Raw genomic sequence first — 24,046 nt, 5'->3', positions numbered from 1 at the left:
AGCACAGGCTGGCCCCTTCTTAAAACAAACCCAGGCAGTACGCTATCCTCACTGAGGCCCAAGCACAGGTCATACGTTGCCTGTATCCTTGTTTGGCAGTGGCATCTCTCTATCTCCAGCCCAGCCCCCAGAGTACCCTGCCCTTGAGGGGTTCGTCGAGGCTCCAGCTCCAGGTTTGTCATCAAGTGGAAGCTGTGTGGAGTTAACTCTTTCTCCAGCCCTGGAAGATCTATAAGCCAAAGGACCACCCCCCAAGAGAAAAGGGACTTGAGTGGGACTCAGAGTCCCAAAGCACCTTTCAGTAAGACCCTTGGGATGAGCTCACCCTGCCACTGAGCCACAGCAGGATTGGGGCCTCATCTCAACCACAAAGGGCTGTGTTTGACAACCTTTACATGATGGATCCTGCAGTTGGGGGGTGGGGAGTTATGTGGTAAATCAAGCAGGGCATCCCCAGCACTAGGGCTTAGCAGATATCTTGCACTCTGTCCTCCATTTTGCTTCTAGAGTGTTGGGGAGGGAACTTGCATGTGGGCATGAAGTCTATGTGACCACATGTTGGGGAACCCAGTACCCACCCCACCTGGGAAACAGGCCATCTACCTCTCCCACTTCCCTTGCTGACCCTGGAAGAAGAAGAGCCTTGAAACGTAGAGATATCATTAAAGGGCAACCAGTATGTGGGAAAAGAGGGTCAGTGAGGCAGCAGCGTACACAAGAGGGAGTGGGCCTCATGAATGCAGGACACACCCAGACATTCTGGAATACATGGCACCAAACCACAGGGCAGCAGGGATCAAAGGCCTGAATTCCCAAACTTCACCCTAAAATACTCTGGCACCTCCACCCCAGAAGCCACAGGCTGCCCTAAGTGTAGGGGACAGTTAGCGAATAATTGGGTGGACAAAACCCAGCAAGTAGAAGTTGGTCCAAGAGGTTGAGCTGTGTGGTCCCTGTAGCAGCTCCCATACACACAGTCAGCAAGGAAATCTCAGCTGTCTGGTATCTGGTACTTTTAATTGCAAACAGAAAATGAGCCCAGAGAGTGAGGGACTGGGAATCCTTACAGATGAGCTGAGGTCCCTGGGGTCTGAATGGCCAGCTTCAGATGACCAGGTTGAGACAGGGGTGCCTCCAGGGTCACAGTCAGCCAGGGTTTGGGACCCTGTCATAGGGTAAAGCTCCCTGGGGCCAGGGTTTGGAGGCAGGGTGCTCTGGTCCGGAAAGGGACTCAGTCATAGTCTGCATCATCAAACTTGGTGCTGAAGAATGCCGCAGAGTCCTTAGCCAGCCGAGATAGGTGCAGGGCTCCAGTCACCACCAGTCCCAGGAGCAGTAGTGGGGGAACGAGTGTCCACATGGCAGCCAGGATATTGTAGCACTTGGCTCTGGAGCCATAGCGTCGGGCTGCCTCCAGGTCCCCAGCCACCTTCTGGTCTCGGGCCTGTGAGACAGCCACAGGACTAGTCACTATAAGTCCAGGGGACCTGGCACAGGGCCTGTCTACCAAGATGAGAACCTGGGTGAAGAAGTATGGCCCAGGGAACACTACCTGATCAGGGCCCCTTCTCTCCTTCCCCATAAACTGACACAGGGCTGGGCCTCAGTGAGGTCAAAAGTATGTGGCTTGGGAACCTCAGCTGCAGGCCCATGGCCATCAGATCAGCTCTTCCCCCACACCTACCTGTGTGCAAAGAGGATTCACACTGGAGCCAAGAGGCCTTGGTTCACAGTGGCCAAAGCATGTGGAACCCCAAAGTGGACTCCACCCTCCTGGGAGAAAGAAATCCCCACAAGAGCAAACACTCCTTTTGTGATGGCAATCCGATATAATGGAGAGGCTTCCCACATTGGCCCCCATGCTAATAATCGCCTTCCAGGAACACCACTCACAAGATTCTGCCCATGGAGCCCCTCCACTACCCTTCCCGAAGCCCTCTCCCTACTCCTGGAGTTCCTTCCCTCACCCCAGATGGAGTCTCCTTTCCCATCTTCCACGGAGGCCCACTTATGCCCACAGCCCACCTTAACAGAATGCACCAGTGCCAGGAAGCCAAGGCAGCACAGGTTCAGGTAGATTGTGCTGAAGATGGACCAGATCAGGTGGTCATGGGGTGGAGGGCTTGGTGCTCCCAGCCCAAGGGCTATAGGGGCAGCACCATCAGCTTTGCCTGGTGTCAGGGTCCGGGGATCCTCACGGGGGAACGACGTGTCCATGGGTTCCAGCGCCGTCTCGGTCACTCAGACTGTTTCCAGGATGGGTGCCTGGCTTGCTTATAGACTTGCCCTGCTGGCCAGCTCCACCCACTAAATGGATCCCAAATTACAGCCTGGGTCTGCAGAGCAAGGCAGCCAGCCTGGTGCCTGTATCCCTTACTCACCAGGAAGACCCCACCCAAAGCCCCTGGGACACAGAATTGGCTTCAGGAAGACCCACAGAAGCTGTGTAGGGCTGGAGCTGCAAAATACCTCTTTCACCCTAGGCACAGCCAGAGCCTCCAAGGCTTTGTGTGCCCAGAAGTCAGAACTCAGATTCTGGCAGTGCCATCTGCAGCCAGTGGCACATCAAGGTGGAAAAGTGGAGACCTTGTCAGAGCAGCTAAACGGAAGCCAAGCACCCCAGGGACTGCCACACCCAGCAGGACTGGCAGGGCCACAGTGAGCTCCCCATCCATAGGGTCCTCTGCCCAACCTCCACCTCCTGGGTGAGCAGGTCCTCCTTGGGATCTGCTCTGCCCTCCTTCACCCTGGACTGTTTGTGGGTTATGGTCCTGCTTAGGAATAGAGTTCATCGTACTGTGCTCACAAGATGCCTCTGTGTGCCAATGACATAAATATATCCCAGTGTGGACATCTGAACCAGGCTTCCCAGCCCAACCCTTCTGAGAACCTTCAGACCTCCACTGCTATCCCACCCTGCCCAACCTTTGGCAAAGCCCACACTTTGGCTTTGCCAGCTCCTTGGATGCCCAGCCAAATCGTGGTGTTCCACCCTCCAGCAGTCCAGGACATGGGAAGTTTTTCCATTCTCATTTGGAACTTCTGGGACCAAACAACCTCCCTCCTCCTGGGGCTCTATCTTTCACTGCAACACAGTCTATGCTCTGCACTACAGCCAGTGTGCTCCTGTTCAAGTGATTACTGTGCCTTACAGTGACCCCAAACCTGCCTTTTCCCAGGGAAAGCAGTGCTAATACCCATGCAGCTCTTGAGGTTCTTGGGGTGAAGGCCCACAAGAGAATGAGTGTTCTGTTGAAACTGGAGTAGTTGGGGCTGGGGTTTTAGCTCAGCGGCATAAGTGCCTGCCTTGCAAGCGTGCGATTGTGAGTTCAATCCCTGGTACCGATAAAAAAAAAAAAAAGAAAGAAAGAAAGAAAGAAACTGGAGGAGTTGTTTGAAGAACTCGGTGGAAGACCCTTTCATTCTTGAATCCTTTTCATTTTAAGTGCAGTCCAAGGAGTTAAAGCTCTTGCATTCCATAATTTAATTCTGTACAGTCCATCAATCCATAACAATAGACAGGTATCAGTGTGGCTGGAAACTATCAAACGGTGTTACTGAGTTAAGTTTCTTTTATGATTAACACATTATTATGACACTGTTTCATATAACTCTAGTAATTGCACTTTCTTCAGCATGTTCAAGACCAAGGTGAGACCTGTATTAATTACAAACTTTTTTTTTATCTGTCAAGGTCAGTTAAGTCTCCTAGAGAAATGCCTTGGAACCACACACAGCACCTCTCAGTACTTCTGTCAGTGCCAACTTTACGGATGAGTCACGGCCATTGCATGAACAGATTGCCTTCTGTGAAAGCTTGGGAGACCTTCTCTCCTGATGACTCTCCTGAGGCACACTATACACCAGTGATCATTTTCCTCTGTGATGTCACAATCTTCTTGATCAGAAAATCAGGGACTCGCTGAGTATGTGGTTCTCTAATGTTCTGGGTTCTCATTGACCTCAGAAGGCTAGGGCCCAAATATTGATTGTCCTCTTAGCCCAAGTAGCTCTCTAATTTTTGACCTCTAAACCTCAGTTGTTGAACATCCAGAAGAAAAGACTGATAACAGTACAGTGTAGTACAGGCAGTAAGTTTGACATTATTATCTTATCCAAACATCAAACACCTTAGAACATAGAACCATTATTTTTTAGGAACCATGGATGTTTTAATATTTCAATACCTGTAGAATGTTAATAGTTATACATTTTACACAGAAAATTAGAAATCAAACAATATACATTATAGCATGACAATAATGATGACATTTTGTAACACACTTGAATTTCCATTTTGACATAAAATTTCCCCTTTTAACCAGTCGTCCCTATCTAAAACTTAAGAAGATTTTACCTAACTTATTGACCTTCAGTGGGATGTACATCTCATAAGTTTTTATTAAAGGCAAAGGTCTGAATCTGAAACAAAATTCTGTCACCATAAACAATCCTTGTTTTATATCTTGGAAGCCTTGTATATCTGGAAGCATGAATATATTAATAAACCTGAGGCTAATAACAATCATTTGTCATAGCCATGTGAAAACCTTGGTATTGGCATCTTTAAATCAACAACCTTATAGTCTAGAAAATATCATCTTGTGACAATCACCAATGTAAGCATATCACAATAATATATTTCTAAAACTTTAATTGGGGTGTCTTCCATAAGACCATACAGATCAGTGGGGTCTCCCATTAATGAACAAGAACTGGTTAATGTTACCAGGCAGCTGTTTTCTTATACATCAACTGGAGTCCTGTTCAATAATTTCCTCCTACTACAAAGGATTTCTTTTTTAATTATCTTAATAATAACTCTGATGACTTATGAAAAATTCAGTCATAACATTTAGCCCATTAATTTTTAACCTATGAGAGATTCTCAAGTCAATAATAATAATATACATTACATTTACACAACCATTTTTGGCAAGCTGGCAACCCAGGTGAAAACATTTTTTTTAATGTACGACCCAGATGAAACTTTGATTAAATTACTAAAAAATGCAAAACAAAGAAAAGAGAAAAATCATTGAACTAAAACAAAAAGGAGCAGCTGTTCACAGAATGGACAAATGACAAACACGAACGATCTCTACAGATTGAAACAGACATAGAAACAAGCACAATACTTGTTGGTGCCCACTAGAGCTCTCTAAGTTTGGGGGGGGCTATTTATATACTTGTACCATGCCCATTTGCTGAACTAGCTCACTTTTTATACCCTGTGTTCTCAGGCTGGAACACCTGTTCACCTACAGCACCTTACACCCTCAGGGTGTTTTTGAGGCACTCTGTGCCCCTGGGAACTCTTGTATGGACACTTGTGCTTTTGGCTTTTCATGCGTGAAGGATCACTAGCTCAGCAACTCTCAACAACAGCTCAACAGACTGGACAAACAGTCAAACAGATAACAGGCAGACTGATAAACATCTCACAAAATCAGAGTACATACAAATATATTTTATCCAAATTGCATTATATATATAATCTTTTTAAAGTTATAAAATGTGCAATTATAAATATACTAGTAAAAATTTATTGTAGGCAGTATCAGAGATATCTTGTAAAAGAATTTGGAAAGGACAAAATCTTGTCTATAACATATTTTTGTCATAGGACTAAGCATACTCCTATTATCTGTTTATGTCTTTGGTTTTATTTTTGGTTTCCATCCCTTGGGCATTCTGGGTCAATTGCTTCAACTGGCTCTAGGTCTGGTCTAATCCCATCCTTGTCTGTGAGCTGTAGAGTGGTCTCTGAGGCATCACAGTCATAGAACTAAGCATCTGCTTCTTGAGAGATGGAATCAGCCCCTTTCTGTGTCTGACTCCATGATATATCTGAACAGTATGCTCTGGCACCCAGATAGGCTGTTCAACATTCTCTGGAAAGACATATGCCTATCCTTGACACAAAATCAGTGCTGGACTGAGTGCTTTCATTGTTTAGTATGAAGACCTTTCTGAAGGACTCTCACTTCTTGCTTTTACCTGATCAAGTTGCCTTGCTACTGCTGTAGTTCCATCTTTAGTAGGATTTAAAACTTTTAACAGTACATACTTCCAAGTGAAGCCTATTATCAGGTATAAAAATAGTAGGTAAAATTTCCCTTTTCGTTTTTGTAATTAAATTTTGAGCAAGTTTAACAATTTTTAGCTTGTATTATGTATGAGGAACATTGTTTAACAATTGTTGGGTCTGTTTTGGGGTTAAATGGAACTGTTTTCATAAGACAAAAGCATTTTGATGGAAGGTAGCATGAGAAACAGAAGCCTATTGAACAGTGTCTAAGGGAGTAACAATTCATGGCAGTGGCAGACAGCTAACATAGCGAAACTTTCTCCCCCTACAGGCCATCCCCAGATGGGTGCAGCATTCAGGCTAACTCTGTACCCTGTTCTTACACAGTATAAGGATGTTTGCAAAGTGAGAATCCCAGCCTCCTCACCAAGTCACTCAGTCAAGATTCCTGAAGGCTGACACAGTGTATCAACCATTCCCATCCATGACTGTCACATTGCTTTAAACCAATTTCCAGCTTAAAAGACATGCTTATTTTTTATCATTTTACCACTTGAACATTTTTTTAATTTAAAGAGAAAAAAGAGAGGAAAAAAAAAACAAAGCAGTAAAAGGGTACAAGTAATACAGAATTTCAGGAAAAAAAATATACAGTAAGAAATACCACTTGAACATTTTAACAGATTATCAACCCTTAAGAAACAGTATTAAATCTATCAACATTATGTTACATTAGAATCATAACATTTCACCACTGCAGCTGAAACAAGCAACATTGTTTCTTCACCTCTTTTGTCTGGGCCAAGCTCCAGGCTCAGGGGTGCTCTTTGTTTCCCTCCCCTGCTTGAGATCTGGTGAGAAATAGTGTGAGGAGCAGGAAGCCACAGTTTCTCCCTGTTAAGTAATCCTTCAAAAGTCTGCAAAGGTCCTGATAGATTTCTATTGTTTTCTCTTTAGCCTTGCTCTAAGCTATTTTCCCATTTGCTCCCAAGTATGTAAATTTATAATTCCTTCTTCAGAAACAAACTCAAGAAATTTAACAAGCTGTGTAGTGTCAGTGTATTGAAAACTAAGATTTGATATAAGAAAGCAAAGAAGACCTAAATAAATGTAGAGTTAAACTGATCACAAATTTGAAGCAAGTACCCCAGAAATAAACACTTTTGAAAAACAATGGAGTTGGAGAATTTACACTAACAAATATTAAGACTTCCTTGTAGGAAGCCATAGTGAAAGTAAAATGCTTGAGCCAACCTATTACCAGCTCATGAAAGCTGAATATTCAACTTTTACAAGTTTTACATATTGGTGTTATTGTATTGGTTATATCAAATTATCTTTTATGAGAGTATTTTGTAAATAAAAATCAGCAAGCCACAAACCAGGACCACATTATCCCCCAACCACAAGAAGTTTGTCGTGCTGAGTAGGGCCATGCCATCTCAGGGAAGCTGTCTGAGCTGTGGCACTTCTACTCTGTGGTAGCACTGTGATAGGCCCCGCTGGAAGTTTTTCTGGAATAGATAGTCCTTCCACATCAATTTTAAATATACGTCAAGTGGCCCAATGATATCATCATCTACACTTTAGACAGATACTTGAAGGTTTTGTTGACAAGACAGGTGGTGGCTGTAGGGTGGTGGCACCCTACAGGTGCAACAGAGCAACTTGTGGCAGAATGTTCCTAACCCCACAATGAAAGCAAGTAGCTTTGTTCTTTTCCTTTCGTTTAGGCTATGGATTGATGACCTGAGTGATTATAATTTGTCCTTGATTATTGGAGATTCAAAGTTTAGTAAACAAGTAGATATGTTGAAAACCATCCATGTATTCCCCTGCCAGTCTGACTTCTTTTAGTGACAATTGCAAGAGAGATGCAAAAAGAGCTCTACTCCCTTGGATGTAGATGTTCCAACCTGTGATGCAGGTTTCCATCTGTCTGAGCTGAAAAGGTGGGGATAGCTGCTTGTGGCTCAATTAAAAATATTGGGTGTGGTAAATTCACAGCAAAGCTCCCCTCCTATGGGGAAGAGTTATCCATCTCTCCTTTATCTAATTGAGCAAGGTTATATAGCTTAAACTTTATTGAGTTTCTGTTACTCTGCCATCTCATTCCTATTCAGGACTTGATTTTAAAGTATTGCTCTGAGCCAATTTCCTTGTGGCTGTCTCAACAAGCTTATAATTATTAAGATACTTCTCAATCAAAAGCCACAAAAGAAATGTAAATACTGGAATCAAGCATACAACCAACACTTCCATGTACATTTGTGATTCTTTAGACTTTGTTTGTCCTATAATTATACCACTAATGAATAAATATACCTCCTCCCCCCCCCGCCATCAAGGGATTTCTCACAAGCCCATTTATAATTGTGGCTTTAGAGAATGTTTTATTTCACTACCCCAGTCTTTACATCTGATGAAGCCAGTATCAGCATACTCCAATGATGACTAATGACCTATATCAATGTACTTCTCCCCCTAGTTGCAAACAAATGAGAAGTGTCCCCTCACTCTCTATCTCTTACCCCACCCATGTTCAGGCACTATATGCTGCAACTCTTGCAGCCCTTGAGGTTCCTAGGGTGAAGGACCTTGAGAGGATGAGAAAATAAAGTGACAAAGCTGGGGTCAGGTGGAGCCCTTACTCTCCTGATGAGAGGAAAGGAACTGCTCAAACACTGTAGCACCTTTGTTTATACACTCCCAAGAAGAATGTCAATTTCAGCCCCTTGCCTTCCTGGAGCTGGAACAGCTTGTTTAGATGGCTTGTTTTAGGTTTTCTGTGTTTTCAGGGCTGGCCTTGCTTTAGCCCTGCACATGTTATCATTCTCCAGTTTAAACAGCTCCCTACATAGCAGTGTACTGTGAGTTTGCTCCATCAGTCTTCCACAAAATATGCATCCCAGGGCTTCTATTTAAGCATTTATCAGGGAAAACTTTTGAACAAACCCCTGAGAATGAAAGGGGAAGGGGGTAGAAAGAAAAGGAACCCTTTGAGGCAGCCCCAGCAAAGGCAGAGCTGACCCCTGAGGACCTCTAGACCCATACAGCCCAGAGACACCTAGAGCAGGTTTCAGGGACAGGCAGTAACATGCAGATCACATGTGGGAAGCAAGGTGTGACCAGGGGTTTCTAAGTGATGCCAAGCATCTGTGGGTGGGGGCTTTCCTCACTGATGGGTGAAATGCACAAGCTCCCACCAGACTCATGAAAAATCTGCCCTCTTCAACTGGATGCCCACACGGCAGAGCTGTCCTGTGACTGTCAGTCAGTCACAGTTGGGAACAGTGAGGATTGGCCATTGTCCAAGTCCCCTGCACAAGGACTATGGATGTGGCCTGTGGTCCAATTGTGAAGGATGTAGAGAATGGTTGTGGCCAGTGTCCACACACTGTGGGTTCTGGGAGGTGACTCAATGCCTGTCTGCTCTCTGTGGCAGGTGACCAGGAAACATTCAGAGCTTTCCCATTAGGCTGGCACCCCACAGGTGTCCTTCCCAGCTTACTCTGGCCATGCCAACATCTCTACCTCTAATTTCCCTGATGTATGGTGTGGGAAGTCCCTGCGGGAGACCAGAGCATTCCAGGACCAGATATTTGTCCTGGACACTATTGACTGTCCCCCTGAGGGCCCTAGAGCAAAGGGTCAAAGTGATGCTCTGTGGAGAATGCCCAGTACTCAGGGCTGCTACACAGTAGTGGCCACCAGTGCCACAAGGAAGACTGGAAGAGAGCATGTCCACCTTTATGAGGGGTAAGTTTCTATTGTCCTTGGGACTTAACACGCTCCAGTCCTGGACCTGGTTCTGAAGCACAGGGACAGAAGAGGACCAAAAGGATGGAGCACAAGGCAGCCATGACCCCAGCATCTGAGCCTGTTTCCCAGTACCTATCCCTCTGCTGTTCCCTGGAGGACAGAGGATGAGCTCAGGGACAGAGTGGGAGAAAGGAGAATTCAGGGCTTTGGTGCTCACCATGGATAACCTGAGAGGGAACAGAGCAGAGTGATGGTATCTCTCTTCAACCACTCTGGAACAGCTAGGGAATAGGCAGCACCTCCAGGCAGAGCTGCATACAGGAGCTGCCTCTGGGTGCTGAGGACAGGCCAGGGACAGAACAAACATAGAGGCGCGCTCACAGCAAAGTCCCTGGGGCTCACCAAAGCCACAACAGACAGAGGGAATAGGGTCCTGGGGTGTAGATGCCTTGGAAGGGACTATGAAGTGTGCCATCGATGTAGTCATTTCACCTTCAGAGTAAGGTCCCCATGCCAGCAGCCAGAAAACATCATGGAGCAAATGCCCGACATCAGTAGCATTGTAAGCCCACACTCAACATAGCCACTGTTACCTTCAGGTCTTGTAAGCATAATCAGACAAGTCCACATCATTGAAAACACCTTAAATCCCACCTACTCTTCTGTCCTTTGTACTTACTGGGTCACTGTCCTCCACAGCTTCCTGGGTGAAAGGCCATGGAGGTGGAGCTGCTGGACATGGATTCAGAGCCCATCCAAGGAATATCTGAGGACCAAACGACTTAGCTTTGGGAGCTGGGTCACCCATAAAGGCCTTACTTTGGTCCTGGACAGAGATAGGAAGGTCCGGCCCACTGTTAGCCTGGGCTGGGGAGACAGCCAAGCCTTGGAAAGTCTCTCTATGTCCCGCCCCCAACAAGGAGGGGTCAGCTAACCCAAATACTGGCTTGGATCCTGGACAGGAAGCTCCCAAATCTCCACCCTCTCTACCTCCCCATTTCCCGGAGAAATTTGATCTTCAGGAGTCCCACCCACTCAGTACCCTGCTAGTCCCTAACTTGCCTTTGGGCAGGAAAAAGAAACTTGTGAGAAATCGAAACTGCACTGCAGAGTTGGTCACAGAGAAGAGCCCACTGTCCAGACTCACAACGTGTCCTGCTTCAGCACCATGAACAACACGACCCAGACCTTCTTCTCCCAGGCCAATGTCAGCCTCTCCCCAAACTACGAGAGACTCCAGGAAGAACACGAGGTTTCTGTGCTTGGGGTCACCCATGGTCCGGTTCCCCCAACATCCACTGTGATCAACATCCGCAGCGACACTGCTGTGCCTGACCATGTGGTCTGGTCCCTCTTCAACACGATCTTCATGAACATGTGCTGCCTGGGCTTCATAGCCTTTGCCTACTCCATAAAGGTGAGTGTCCTGGGTGTGGAGCTGTGAGCCTCAGATTCACCCATCTGAACAGAATCTCTCTCTCTCTCTCTCTCTCTCTCTCTCTCTCTCTCTCTCTCTCTCTCTCGCTTGCTCGCTCTGTGTGTGTGTGTGTGTGTGTGTGTGTGTGTGTGTTTGCAAGATCAGTGTGGGCAATGGGCTGTGTGTGGTGTGCAGGAGCATGAGTGTGTGTTGAAGAATCTCCCAGGGCATCCTGGGGTCAATTTGCTCCCCTCCTACCCAGAGGAATTCTCCCCACTGCCCATTCCATAAACTTCCCATCCACACTGCAGACAGTGGCCCCCAGGCTCTCTGGGAGCTGCAAAGGGACTCACTGGGGACTTTGTCCCTGGGTTGAGCCACCAGCACTGGAGCCACCTAGAGTCAGAGTGTGAGAGGGATCATTTCTCACCTGAGTGAGGGCAGGAGGACCCTGTGTGAGCAGGGCGAGATTGGGGCCCCCATGTGAGCACCTTGGCTCTGCCTTGACTGTCAGGCCCTCACTCTCTGGTTTCCCCCAGTCTAGGGACAGGAAGATGGTGGGCGATGTGATCGGGGCCCAGAGCTACGCCTCCACTGCCAAGTGCCTGAACATCAGCGCCCTGGTCTTGAGCATCATTCTGGTCATCAGCCTCATCTTTGTGTTTGTCTTCACCTCTGTGCAGTTGTTCACATGATTCTCAGAGCCACTAGACCTGCAGTTTCCTTCCCTGTACACCAGTCATGGCCTTGGGCTGGGCCTTTCCTGAACTCCACAATCTGACCAGCTGTCCACCATTGGGATCAATAAAATGCATATTCCTACTGTGCTGTGACATCTCCTGGGGGAAGGGACATGGTTTGGTACTGAGATAAGTTTACCCTCGTGCCTCTGAGGGGAGCATGTTCTCAGTTTCTGGTCTCTGGGTGCCATGAATGACTGCATACCTGAGACCTACTGGTCCTCCTCAGATCCTTGGCCATTCAGCAGAGAGATACTGAGGCCAATCCACTCCAAGTCCAAGGTCTTCATCATCCAACCAAGGCCTGGACCCCCGAATCAGGGTGTCCACAGGCCAGGGGCACCAGCCAAGGTCCTGTCCCTCAGGGAAGCAGACACCACCAACCTAGCAGTGCTATGATCCCAGCCTCTATCCTGGCTCCATGTGGTCCTCTGGGAGCCCTGTGCTAAGGCGCTCCTGACTACCAGGACATGGGTGGGACTGGGCTGTCTGTACTTCTACTTCTGCGACCATCTAGGACCTCAGTAGTTGCTCCCTACTCCTTTCCCACAGCAGAGCCCTGATTCTGGGAGCCCTGTGGATGCTGCCTGGGTCACCCATGGGCATGTCTCAGACTCCAACCTCCTGGCCTCCCAGGAAGTGTCCTGATGAAAGGATGCACTCCTGACCTCTCTCTAGGCAGGGCTGACACAGCAGCTGGATGTGGAAATGTGACCTTGGTGATGGCTAGAAACCCACTCACACTCCCATCTGCATCCCTGGGACATCCCTGTTCTCTGTTGGTGGTCACAGCTCCCATGTGTCTTCCTCTCCTCTGGGTGCCCTGCAATGTGTGGCACCTGGAACAAGTGGCACCTGTCCCCTTGTCCCACAGCACGTCCCTCCTACATCTTGGGTTCTGGACCTACCCTAGGCATCATCCCTTGGAGTTGACTTCAGCCTCCTTCTTGCATCTCTGGGTCTCCTGGCCATGTCTGCAGCTCTCTGCCTCCTAAGCCAGTTGCAAAGTTAAATGTATGCAAGGTTCCCAAGGCAGGGGAGGTCATTGATGCCATGGGTGCTCAGGTGGACCCTAGAACCTTTGAGTTACCTAAGAGTCAGTTTCCAGAAAGGCTGAAGGCACAGAGTTGGGGCTCTGGTTCAAGAAGCATGTTCACCTCTTCATATCAGGACCCCAGGCTTTGCTGTATCTCTAACTGGCAGAGCAGATGTTTGGGCCAGCTTTGTATTGCTGGCACAAAATACCTGACTTGTACAACTTAAAGGAAGAAGAGTTTGTTTTACTGGCAGTTTTGGAGGTTTGAGCCCAGGCCACCAGACTCTGGGTGGAGGAAAGATGCTCAGCTACGGCACCTGGGAAGCAGAGAGCAGGATGAAAGCTCCAGAGAACCAGGGTCAGAGGCACACAGGGTCTCCCAGGCCACTTCCATGGTCACCTGGAACACTCAGAAATGTGCTGTACTAATTCCAAGGGGGCTCAAGCCCACCAAGCTGCCAGTCACCATGAGCTGTCACAGCAGACACAGCCTAAGCGCTGAAGCCCTGGAGTGATTCCATGGCCCTGTCCTCCCTTACCTGGCAGCAGGAGCACCCCTTCCTGGTCATTTGTGCCTCCTTAGTTAGGGGACTCTCCATGCTGTCCTCAGATAGAGGATGAGAATTCTAGCTGCTCAGTTAGAAGAATGCAGTCCTGGGCATTCCACACCAAGTTACCTGCAGTCTCCACTCCCAGGGTTTCCCATGACCATTTCCCAGTCATGTCCCTGCTGTGTACCTGTAAAATACATGATGAGATAGATACCAGCCAAGACCACAAGGCTTGGCTAAAAGCAACACGGTGTGGAATTTATTGTGCCTCAGTGCAGGCAGACCAATGGCAAAAAGGCTATCTGTAGGGAACAAAGAGATGCAGGGTTGTTTTGTTTTAAAGGGCTCGAAAGAAGGCAAGGAGCATTTGATGAGCAGATCTTAGTAAACATCAGTGGCCAAAGTTCTGTGGATGTCTTGTGCCTCAGTAGGAAAATCTCTGAGGCATCTGGTGTAAGTGTTTAAGTGTTTTCAGGTGTTCCAGTGCTTGGAAAATTCCATGCTCTATGCAGTCTCCTTTACAACATTGAGGTACCAGTGTTGAGCTGAAAACAATGCTTCTACTGGCAGAGAGGTTGGGTATTGGGAGACTTGTGCCCAAATTGAGCCTTACATTCTTATTTTTTTATTATTATAAACAAAAAGGGAAAAGAAGGAGAGGAGGAGGAGGAGGAGGAAGAGGAAGAAAAGAGATAGTCTTTCTTACGATTGCTTCCTGTATAGCACTTGGACTCAGTTGACAACCTAGAGAAAAGGAAACATTTGGGGAACTGTTTCAAATTGAGGGGAGGAGAAGAGGTTTCTAATCACTAATTTTCAATTAGTGATTGTTAGATACAGTCTTGTAAGAACTAGAACAGTCTGAAAAGACAGCTTGAACAAGGGAAGGAAGATTATACAGACAAGCACTCCTTTTAAGGAAAGGAGCTATAAGACCCATCTGGAGGATTTGTAAGGGGCCTGTAGAGAAGAAACTCATCTGTATGTTATATGAGGTGGGAGCCAGATGGGTGGAAAGAGAGTAAATCAAGGGCAAGGGCCTGACTGAAGTAAAGGTGAAGAGATACTGGTACCTTTCAAAAGTACCTCTCAAATATTGGACTGAGTAATGGGTAGTGGATAGCGGGCTAGAAGATAAAAGAATATATACATTGGGTGGGCACCACAGGGTGCAAAACAAAGACTATCAGGTTGATACTGCAGAGATTCTGTACTAATTTGTACATGCTGTCCACTTTTTAGACAAAGAGAACTGGACAATTAGAGAGTTGATAGGACCAAAAGATTGCACTGGAACAGTCAAGAGGTAAACTGGTTTAACTCCTCAGAGTCTGATCTGGGATAAGGTATTGTGGCTGGGAGGGATGGAATGATCTGGCTTTAGTAGATGAGAGATATTTGATTAGGAGCCAAGGAAGTATCCCAGATTCTAGGGTCCAGATCTGGGGAGGCAATAGGTGCTTTGGATGAGGCCAGAGAAGGTAAGATGAGAAAGGACTGAACTGACAGAAGGGGTCCTGTGAGTTGTTTAGGTATACTGATTCAGTGGGAAGTAAGTTTTGTAGTAAGTTGGCATGGGAAGATTAAAGAACTTTTCAAGTAAGTGATGATCTTGATTGTCTACTACGGTGATTAATATCGATCTAGATTTTATTAGATCAGATGTTACCATTTATTTCATCTCTTGGGGAGTATGTAGGCCTGATTTTGTGTTACTTATCTTTTTATTTATTTATTTATTTATTTATTTATTTATTTTGGTCTTTTTTCCCTTTTTATCGGTACCGGGGATCGAACTCACGACAGCCTGCTTGCAAGGCAGGCGCTTATGCCGCTGAGCTAAATCCCCAGCCCTTGTGTTACTTGTCTTAAGGCCTGGCTTTTAACTGATTTGTCTCTGGCCACAATTAGACAAGGCCAAAGAAACAGTTAAGTGACAATAACAATAAAAGGACCAAACAATAAAATCAACAAGACTATTATAATTTTTTTATTTTGAAAAGAATAAAACCAAATGAGGAAGAAAACAAAACTGAGTCATTCAAAACAAAGAATGGACATAATACAAGATTAAAACTACAATACGAGGTGATCTATAGTGGTTATTATCTTGTTATTATCTCTTGTTATCTTCAATAGAATTATCTATATCATTAGGCATAGTATAATTGAACATAGCAGTACGTAACACTATTAATAAAAACAAAACATTGGAGACATTATAGGACTTCAAAAACAGGTAATAGTCAAACAGAATGGGTATCCTAGTGAATTTTGTTGTCTTCAGAGTAGTTGCCTATACTCTCGGACTTGATGTTATCAAACATAACAGATTCAAGTAAAATCAGTCAAGACAAGACAGTTATCTCACAAACCACATTCAAATAAGATCAGACATAACAAGACAGTGTAAGCAATACAGGACTTCAGATTAAGTTAATAGGAAATTAAGGATGGTTACGGTAGTATATCCTGCTATTTTTGGAATAGCTAAGACTATTATAATTATAAATCACAAACATTTTACTAGGATGAGCCAGAATTAGCCTTCTATAAATAGGACAAGGAAAAGGCCTAGGGAATTTTAGAATCTGATATGGCCTTAACCTGTCATCTAACATCTTGAATAGCCATAGAGATATTAGAAAGATAGGAATGTCTACACAGCACTTAGCTTTTATAATGGCACAAGTACCCTGAAATTGTTTGAATGTTTAAATGTCATCTGGATTTTTGAAAGCAGTTTAACTTATTAATATTCTTTTTAACTTAGGAGAGGGAGAGACCAGTCAAGGCATCTTACAGTAAATAACTGCTATTTTGGAGAGCACATGCATAATAAAAGTTTATCTAATTCTTTGATTGTATTTTTCTGCTGGGTGTTTAAGATCAAGTTAAAATGAGACCTGTGTTAATTAAAATTGACCTCTCACTGTCTATCAAGATCATGTAAAGTCTCTTTTTTTCATTGTTGTATTTAGACTTTTTTAATAAAGATTAAAAGAAAATAAAACAACAGAACCAATATAGGATTTAGAAATGAGCTGATAAGAAATTAACAACAGTCGCTATACTACATATTGTTATCTTCAAAATAGTTGCTCAGATTATAAGATACAAGTGCAAAACATATCAAAAAATATAAGCACAGTTTCTTTCCCTGAATAAGGTCAGCAGTATAATTATCTTAACTATCTTGTGTGTGTATATATAATATTTTATATTTTTTCCTCCTTTCTTCTTTTCTCTTTTTCCCTCATCCCAGTTATACTTTCCTTTTGAGCAGTTTCATACCCTTTTACAATATCTATGGTGCCTTTTGGACCTTATTTAATCTTTCAGTTTCTTACACGAGGAAGACAATACAATGTTTATACATGTGAGTCTGATTTGAAGCTTTACTCTTGGAACCGTTCACAGAGCCTCTCAGCTCCTCTGTCAATGTCAGCTTCCAAAGATGAGTCACACTCTTGCTTGACAGATCTTTTTTCTAGGTGACCCTCCTTAATCACAATAAACGTCTTTGTTGATCTCTGTCTTCTGGATCTATCAATCTCCCTGTTCAGGAGACTGGGTGACTTACTGGATTGTAAGATCCTGTAGAAAAGATTTTTTCATGTCCTGTGTCTGCTGAGCTAGAAGCAACTTTTGGGGAGTTGAAGAAAAACTAGAGTTTTAAGAATTTAACGAGAAAGAGCTCAGACCCTGGTTGACCTGGGAGACTTCTGATAGAGAACAAAGAACGAGAATACAAAGGAGTAAGTAGTTTGGACCAGGTATTTGGCAAGGTGGGGATTAGAGCATACAACAGAAGGTCAGAGGAGCAGTGAGCAGGGTGGCCTAAGCCCCATAACCTGGGCCTGTGGCATCATGAGTGGCAGTGGGCCTTCAGAAGACAGCCCTAGATGGGCTTGGTGAGTATGAACCAGCTTGCTTGTGTAGCCAGGTGGCCGCACTGTGGTGGCAACAGGGAGGGTGAACAAGGATGGTGCAATGCAGGGTAGACCTGCAAGTAGGTGCCATGGCTAGGATGCTGTGAAGGGTGCAGCCACAGCTTGCTGTGTATGGGGTCAGCAGAGCAGGATAAGGCAAGGGGGTGTGCTGTCAAGGGCTCATACTTCTTTATTTTTAATCTGGGGTGGGCTCAGGTAGGTGCACTGATGGTGGGCTCTGTGTACAGACATGGCTTCTAGGTGTCAGAGGGAGGCCTGTATGAATACTCACTGTGGCCTCACTGTGTGTGTAAGCGCTGGTTGGACCTTGACTTTTATTGTGGTGCATGTGCCTGCTATGCTGTGTGATCAGTACTGTGAGAGTGGCAAGCAGGCTCTGCATGAGGCAGGCTGGACATGCCACTGGGCTCATGTAGCCTGGAACCCCTGGCCCAGGACTGGCACACAAGCAGGGTGGCTGGTGCACAGCAGCTTACACCAGGGACCCTGGGTATGTCTCAAAGTGAAAAGTGATGGCAAGAGAGAGTAGAGTGAAGGAAATGTCAGGAAGCAATTGATGAAAGAGGGAAGTGGGGAGGGGGTTGGACAGAGGAGGAAAATTAAGGTTTTAAACTTAGTAGAAAAAGAAAAGTCTAGGCTTGTAGCTCAACTCTTGACAGAAGCTTAAGAAAGGGGGGTTTGATGGCATCTTTCCAGGCCACTCTGAGACAGAGGATACCTGATGATCACTGAAACAGTTACCTTTCACCTTCCATGAAAAATGCAGGTGGAACAATAGACAAGTGGAGCTCCTCTGCTGATTATGCATTCAGGTTTGTCAACAGTTAGCTTTCACTGAGGGACCTTTGGGTATCCACTGTAGAGATGCCCCAGCCATGACTCCTTACTTATCCTTTCAGTTTTCACTACTTCTGTGCAATCAGAGATCTGTCTGTGGAAAGGAATCCAGTTGCCCACCTGGTCAACATTCCACTGACCATTGGTATCAGTAAGGATTTTACTAGGGGGACTGGAGAGATCTGTCCTCTGCTTTGAGAGTGACAACTGCTCTAAAGGTAGTTATTAGCTATCAGAGTCACCACTGTTTGACTTTAGCATTTTGTAAAGCACAGATAAAGGCCTGAGCTGAATACAGACAAGATTATTTTATATAAAGACCCATTTTATAGAATTTTATCAAAGTCCACTAGATGGCACTTTTACACTAATTCTCCTTAGCACTGTTTAAAGATTAAAACCTGATAGGATTATTTCCAAAAGGTGAAAAATATTTCCAAAAGATGAGAAGTATAAAACAAAAAGCGGCCTTTATTCTGAGAACACGAAGAGAGATGGCCGGCACCCCCCACAGCTGGCATCCAGCATCTCTCCAGCGGACACATGGCGTGGGGGTATGTAAGTAGCCTCAGTTTGAGATGGAACCTAAGGCGGGCATTAGGGATGCACAGGTAGTCCATTGGTCCTAGGTTTGGTGCCATAGGCAAATTCCCAGGGGCAGGAAGATGGCATCACAGGTAAATTCCTAGAGGCGGGGGAGATAGGGGCTTCCTGCTTCTGGTTGAGGCTTTCCTGGCTACAGTGTCCTGTCTGGGCCAAAACCCTTTCAAAACCCATGGTAGTCGAGCTTGTTTGGGACCCTCACACCTTCTGAGTGCAGTGGAACAGCTAGGCGGGTCTGGGGCGCCAGCATTCGCCTCCCCATGTGTTTGGAGGACTGTGGAGTTTTAAGCAAGCGAGTTCTACCGGTTCCAGAAGCCTGGGCGTCCTAGGGTAAGTGCCCAGTGCACTTTCCCCTGAGCCCAGCTTGTTTGGGACCCTGAACCGTCTGGGTGCAGTAGAACAGCTAGCCGGGTCTGGGGTGCCTGCATCCACCTCCCCGTTCAGGCTGTGCTTGGAGAACTGTGGAATTCTAAGCAAGCAAGCAAGCACCACCAGTTCCAGAGGCCCAGTAGCCTTGGGGAACTGGGTGCCAGAGTCCCAGGAGCTGTGGGCATAGAAGTGGATTTCCAACAGACCCTGAGGAAGCTTTCAAATAACACTTGAAACACAGAAATATAGGAAAATGACAAAACGAAAGACCAAATTACAATCTCAAACCTCCAGGCCATCCCAAGAAACCTTAGGAGCGACGTATATAGAAGAAAATATATGCCATACACCTCAAATATCAGACATAGTAGCTACTGAAATAAACAAGCAACTCCGGGAAGCTTTAAAGGAATTCAAACTAGAAATAATTTCCCAGGTAAAAGAAGAAATGATAAAAGAAATGAAAGAGATGCTGAGCATATTTAAAGAAAACAAAGTTTAAAAATTGGAAGAACTAAACAAAAAGATAGAATCCCTAGATGAGCAATATAAGAAACAAACAGAATACATAAAGCAGATGCACAGAGGAATAGAGGAAATCAAGAATTCCACTGAAAGCTGTAAAAACCGCCTCAATGAAAGTGAAGATAGAATTTCAGACCTTGAAGACAAGATTGCAGCTAGCGAACAGGAAAGGAAAGATCTTTTAAAATTGACAAAGAATCAGGAAATAACAATTCAACAACTGCAAGATGACTCAAAGAAAAACAACATAAGATTGATAGGGATTAATGAAAAAGAAGGTGGTGACATAAAGGACATCAAGAGGATATTTAGAGAAGTAATAGCTGAAAATTTCCCAAGCATGAGATCAGGTTCAGTGAAGCATATAGAACTCCAAATAGTCATAACCAAAATAAAACTACACCCAGACATATAATAATCACCATCCCAGAAATCCAACACAAGAATGGATTATTAAAAGCTGTCAGAGAGAAAAGACAGATTATTTATAAAGGAAAACCTATCAGAATCACAGCAGACTTCTCAGCACAAACAATAAAGTCAAGAAGAGCATGGAGTGAAGTATTCCAAATCCTAAAGGAAAATGATTTCCAACCTAGACTGATGTACTCTGCAAAACTATCCTTCAAAATTGATGGTGAAATAAAATACTTCCATGACAAAGAACAGCTGAAGAACTTCATGATCACCAAGCCAACCCTGCAAAAAATATTGAAAGACAGTTTAGATACACTTAGGAAAAAACCACTAAGCAAAGCAGATAATTAAACAGAACAGAAAGATAAAGATGCAACAGCAGAGAGATAACATGTCAACAATAAACCAACATATAGCAGTTTATAACCATTAATGTAAATGGTCTCAATGCACCAATTAAAAGAAACAGACTAGCAGAATGGATCAAGAAACAAAATCCAGCCATATGCTGTCTACAAGAAACCCATCTAACCCAGAAGGATACTCACAGACTGAAAGTCAAAGGATGGAAAACAATACTTCATGCAATAGGAACCCCAAAAAAAGCAGGAGTAGCCATTCTGTTTGCAGACAATATGAGCTTTAAACCAACGATGATCATAAAGGACAAAGAAGGTCACTACATACTCGTTAGGGGAAAACTCCAAGACGAAGAGATAATTATCTTAAATATATATGCACCAAACTCCAGAGCACCCAGTTATATAAAACAACTATTAACAGAAATGAAAACTTAAATTATCAGTAACACAATTGTAACAGGAGACCTTAACACACCATTGACACCAAGGGACAGATCAACCAGACAGAAAATGAGCGAAGAAATAACAGAACTGAATCACACCTGTAAACAAATGGAGTTGATAGACATATACACAATGTTCCACCCAACCACATCAGAATATACATTCTTCTCAGCAGTACATGGATAATTCTCTAAAATAGACCATATATTAGCTCACAGAACGTATTTAAACAAATGCAAAAGAGTTGAAATCATCCCTTGCATGTTATCAGATCATAGCACTTTGAAATTAGAAATTAATGATAAAAGATACTGCAAAAATCCCACAAACACATGGAAACTGAAAAACACACTCTTGAGTAATCAGTGGGTCACAGGGGAAATTAAAGAAGAAATTAAACAATACCTAAAAGAAAATGAAAATACAGATACAACTTCCTGAAATCTGTGGGATGCAACAAAAGCCGTCCTCAGAGGAAAATTTATTGCACTGAGTTCCCACATCAGGAAAACAGAACGAATACAAATGAATAACCTGATGCTACACTTCAAACAGCTAGAAACAGAAGAGCAAGTCAAGCTCAAAACCAAAAGAAGAGAGGAAATTATAAAAATCAGAGCAGAAATCAATGCAATAGAGACTAAGAAAACAATCCAAAAAATCAATGAATCAAAGGGTTGGTTCTTTGAAAGAATAAATAAAATTGATAAGCGCCTAGCCAACCTTATTTTAAAAAGGGAAGAAAAAGCTCAAATTCATGCAAAAGAAATGAAAAAGGTGAAATCACTACAGACTCTATAGAAATACAGAAGATCATCAACACCTATTTTGAAAACCTCTACTCTCAGAGGTTTGATAACACAGAAGAAATAGACAGATTCCTAGAAACATATGATGTACCAAAGTTAGGTCAAGAGGATTTAAAACTGCTGAATAACACAATTTCTATTACTGAAATTGAAAATGTAATTAAGTCCTTAACTACAAAGAAGAGCCCAGGCCCAGACGGATTCACTGTAGAATTCTATAAGAAATACAAAGAAGACCTAATGCTGACACTCCTCAAACTCTTCAAGGAAATTGAAAGGGAAGCAATCCTTCCTAAGTCATTCCTGGAAGCAAATATTACTCTAGTACCAAAACCTGAGAAAGACTCAACTAAAAAAGAGAACTATAGACCCATCTCCCTAATGAACACAGATTAAAAAATCCTCAATAAAATATTGGCAAATGGGATGCAGCAAATCATCAAGAAGATCATACACCATGACCAAGTGGGATTCATCCCAGGAATGCAGGGATGGTTCAATATACGTAAATCAATAAATGTAATCCACCATGTCAATAAAGCCAAAAGTAAGAATCACATGCAGAAAAAGCTTTCGATAAGGTACAACATTTATTCATGATAAGAACTTTACAGAAAATTGGAATAGATGGTCTTTACCTCAATATAATAAAGGCCATTTATGACAAACCAACAGCCAGCATCATACTAAATGGCCAAAAATTGAAGGTCTTTACTCTAAAATCAGGCACAAGACAAGGATGTCCTTTATCACCACTCCTATTTAATATAGTACTGGAAATAGTAGCCAGAGCAATTAGACAAGAGAGAGAAATAAAAGAGGTAAAGGTAGGAAAAGAAGAAGTTAAGCTATCATTGTTTGCAGATGACATGAAGACCCCCTAAACTCCATTGAAAGACTCTGAGATATAATAAATAAATTCAGTAATGTAGCTGGATACAAAATCAATACTCAAAAATCAATAGCATTCCTATACACTAACAAAATCACAGAGAGAGAAATAAGAGAAGCCACAGCCTTCACACTAGCAACCAAAAAAATGAAATATTTAGGAATTACTCTTACAAAAGAAGTGAAAGACCTATACAGGGAAAATTATAATACACTGAAAAAGGAAATTGAAGATGATCTCAGAAAATGGAAAGACATCCCTTGCTCATGGATAGGAAGAATAAATATTGTCACAATGGCCATTCTCCCAAAACTCTTATACAGATTCAACACAACCCCAATAAAAAATACCATCAACATACCTCATGAATCTAGAGAAATCACTCCTCAAATTCATCTGGAGCGAGAAGAGACCTAGAATAGCAAAGACAGTTCTAAGCAACAAAGGCAAGGCAGGAAGCCTCACAATCCCTGACTTGAAGTTATACTACAAAGCAACCATAGTAAAATCAACATGGTACTGGAATCAAAACAGAGCCAAAGATCAAGGAATAGATTAAAAGATACAACCACAACTACAAACACACTCAACCACCTTATCTTTGATAAAGGAGCCAAACATGTTCACTGGAAGAACGACAATCTCTTTAGTAAATGGTGTTGGAAAAACTGGCTCTCCACTTGCCAAAAACTAAAACTAGACCAATGCCTATCACCATGTACTAAATTAAAATCTAAATGGATCAAAGATCTGAATATTAAAACAGAAACACTAAATCTATTGGAAGACAAATTGGGTAGAAACCTTGAAGACATAGGGGGAGGTAGAGAATTCATGAACAGGACTCAAACCGCATGGGAAATACTTCCCAGAATCAATAACCGGGACCACCTCTTATTAAAAAGTTTCTGCATGTTAAAAGAAATCTCCAGCATAGTGAAAAGAAAACCCACAAACTGGGAAAAAATCTTAGTGAACTCTCCCTCAGACAAAGGACTTCTGTCTAAAACATAAAGAGTTTTAAAAAATCCGACCCCCAAAATTCAATGATCCAATCCAAAAATGGGCATCTGAGATGAATACACATTTTTCAGATGATGAAATACAAATGGCAAATAAATACATGAAAAAATGTTCATCATCATTAGTCATTAGAGAAATGCAAATTAAAACCACACTGAGATTCCATCTCACTCCTGAAAGAATGGCCAGGATCAAGAAAACCACCAACAACAAATGCGAGAGAGGAAAAAGGAACTCTCCTGCACTGTTGGTGGAAGTGTAAACTGGTGCAACCA

General features: G+C 43.8%; 2 protein-coding genes across 3 annotated transcripts; one reads left to right on the top strand and one right to left on the bottom strand.

Annotated features, from left to right (window-relative positions):
* Positions 1–998: 998 nt before the first annotated feature.
* Positions 999–10,734, bottom strand: Ifitm5 (interferon induced transmembrane protein 5). Of its 2 annotated transcripts, none has more exons than XM_004999537.3 (2): positions 10,473–10,734; positions 999–1,444 (listed from the first exon to the last, which is right to left on the bottom strand). In XM_004999537.3, exons 1-2 carry the CDS (start codon positions 10,599–10,601, stop codon positions 1,232–1,234), a joined length of 342 nt encoding a protein of 113 aa, XP_004999594.1. In that variant the 5' UTR covers positions 10,602–10,734; the 3' UTR covers positions 999–1,231. The 2 variants fall into 2 exon arrangements, with proteins under 2 accessions (XP_004999594.1, XP_003461363.1); XM_003461315.4 differs by lacking the exon at positions 10,473–10,734 and adding an exon at positions 2,026–10,465.
* A 102-nt stretch (positions 10,735–10,836) lies between these two features.
* On the top strand, positions 10,837–12,033 carry LOC100713599 (interferon-induced transmembrane protein 3-like). The gene is made up of 2 exons (XM_003461296.5): positions 10,837–11,210; positions 11,750–12,033. The coding sequence occupies exons 1-2, from the start codon at positions 10,962–10,964 to the stop codon at positions 11,903–11,905; spliced, it is 405 nt and encodes a 134-aa protein (XP_003461344.2). The 5' UTR covers positions 10,837–10,961; the 3' UTR covers positions 11,906–12,033.
* The last annotated feature ends 12,013 nt before the right edge of the window (positions 12,034–24,046 follow it).

This window comes from Cavia porcellus, unplaced genomic scaffold (assembly GCF_034190915.1).
Source record: "Cavia porcellus strain 051 isolate PalLab524CR breed Dunkin Hartley unplaced genomic scaffold, mCavPor4.1 scaffold_6, whole genome shotgun sequence".
NCBI lineage: Eukaryota > Metazoa > Chordata > Mammalia > Rodentia > Caviidae > Cavia > Cavia porcellus.
The sequence above is the reverse complement of the archived record's forward strand: the minus strand, read 5'-3'. Positions and strand labels throughout refer to the sequence as shown.

Coding starts and splice junctions, on each gene's coding strand:
- Ifitm5 (XM_003461315.4), bottom strand. CDS start 2,217: ATGGACACGTCGTTCCCCCGTGAGGATCCCCGGACCCTGACACCAGGC. Junction 1,445..2,025: donor CACTGGTGCATTCTGTTAAG/GTGGGCTGTGGG, acceptor GCTGTCTCACAG/GCCCGAGACCAGAAGGTGGC.
- LOC100713599 (XM_003461296.5), top strand. CDS start 10,962: ATGAACAACACGACCCAGACCTTCTTCTCCCAGGCCAATGTCAGCCTC. Junction 11,211..11,749: donor CCTTTGCCTACTCCATAAAG/GTGAGTGTCCTG, acceptor GGTTTCCCCCAG/TCTAGGGACAGGAAGATGGT.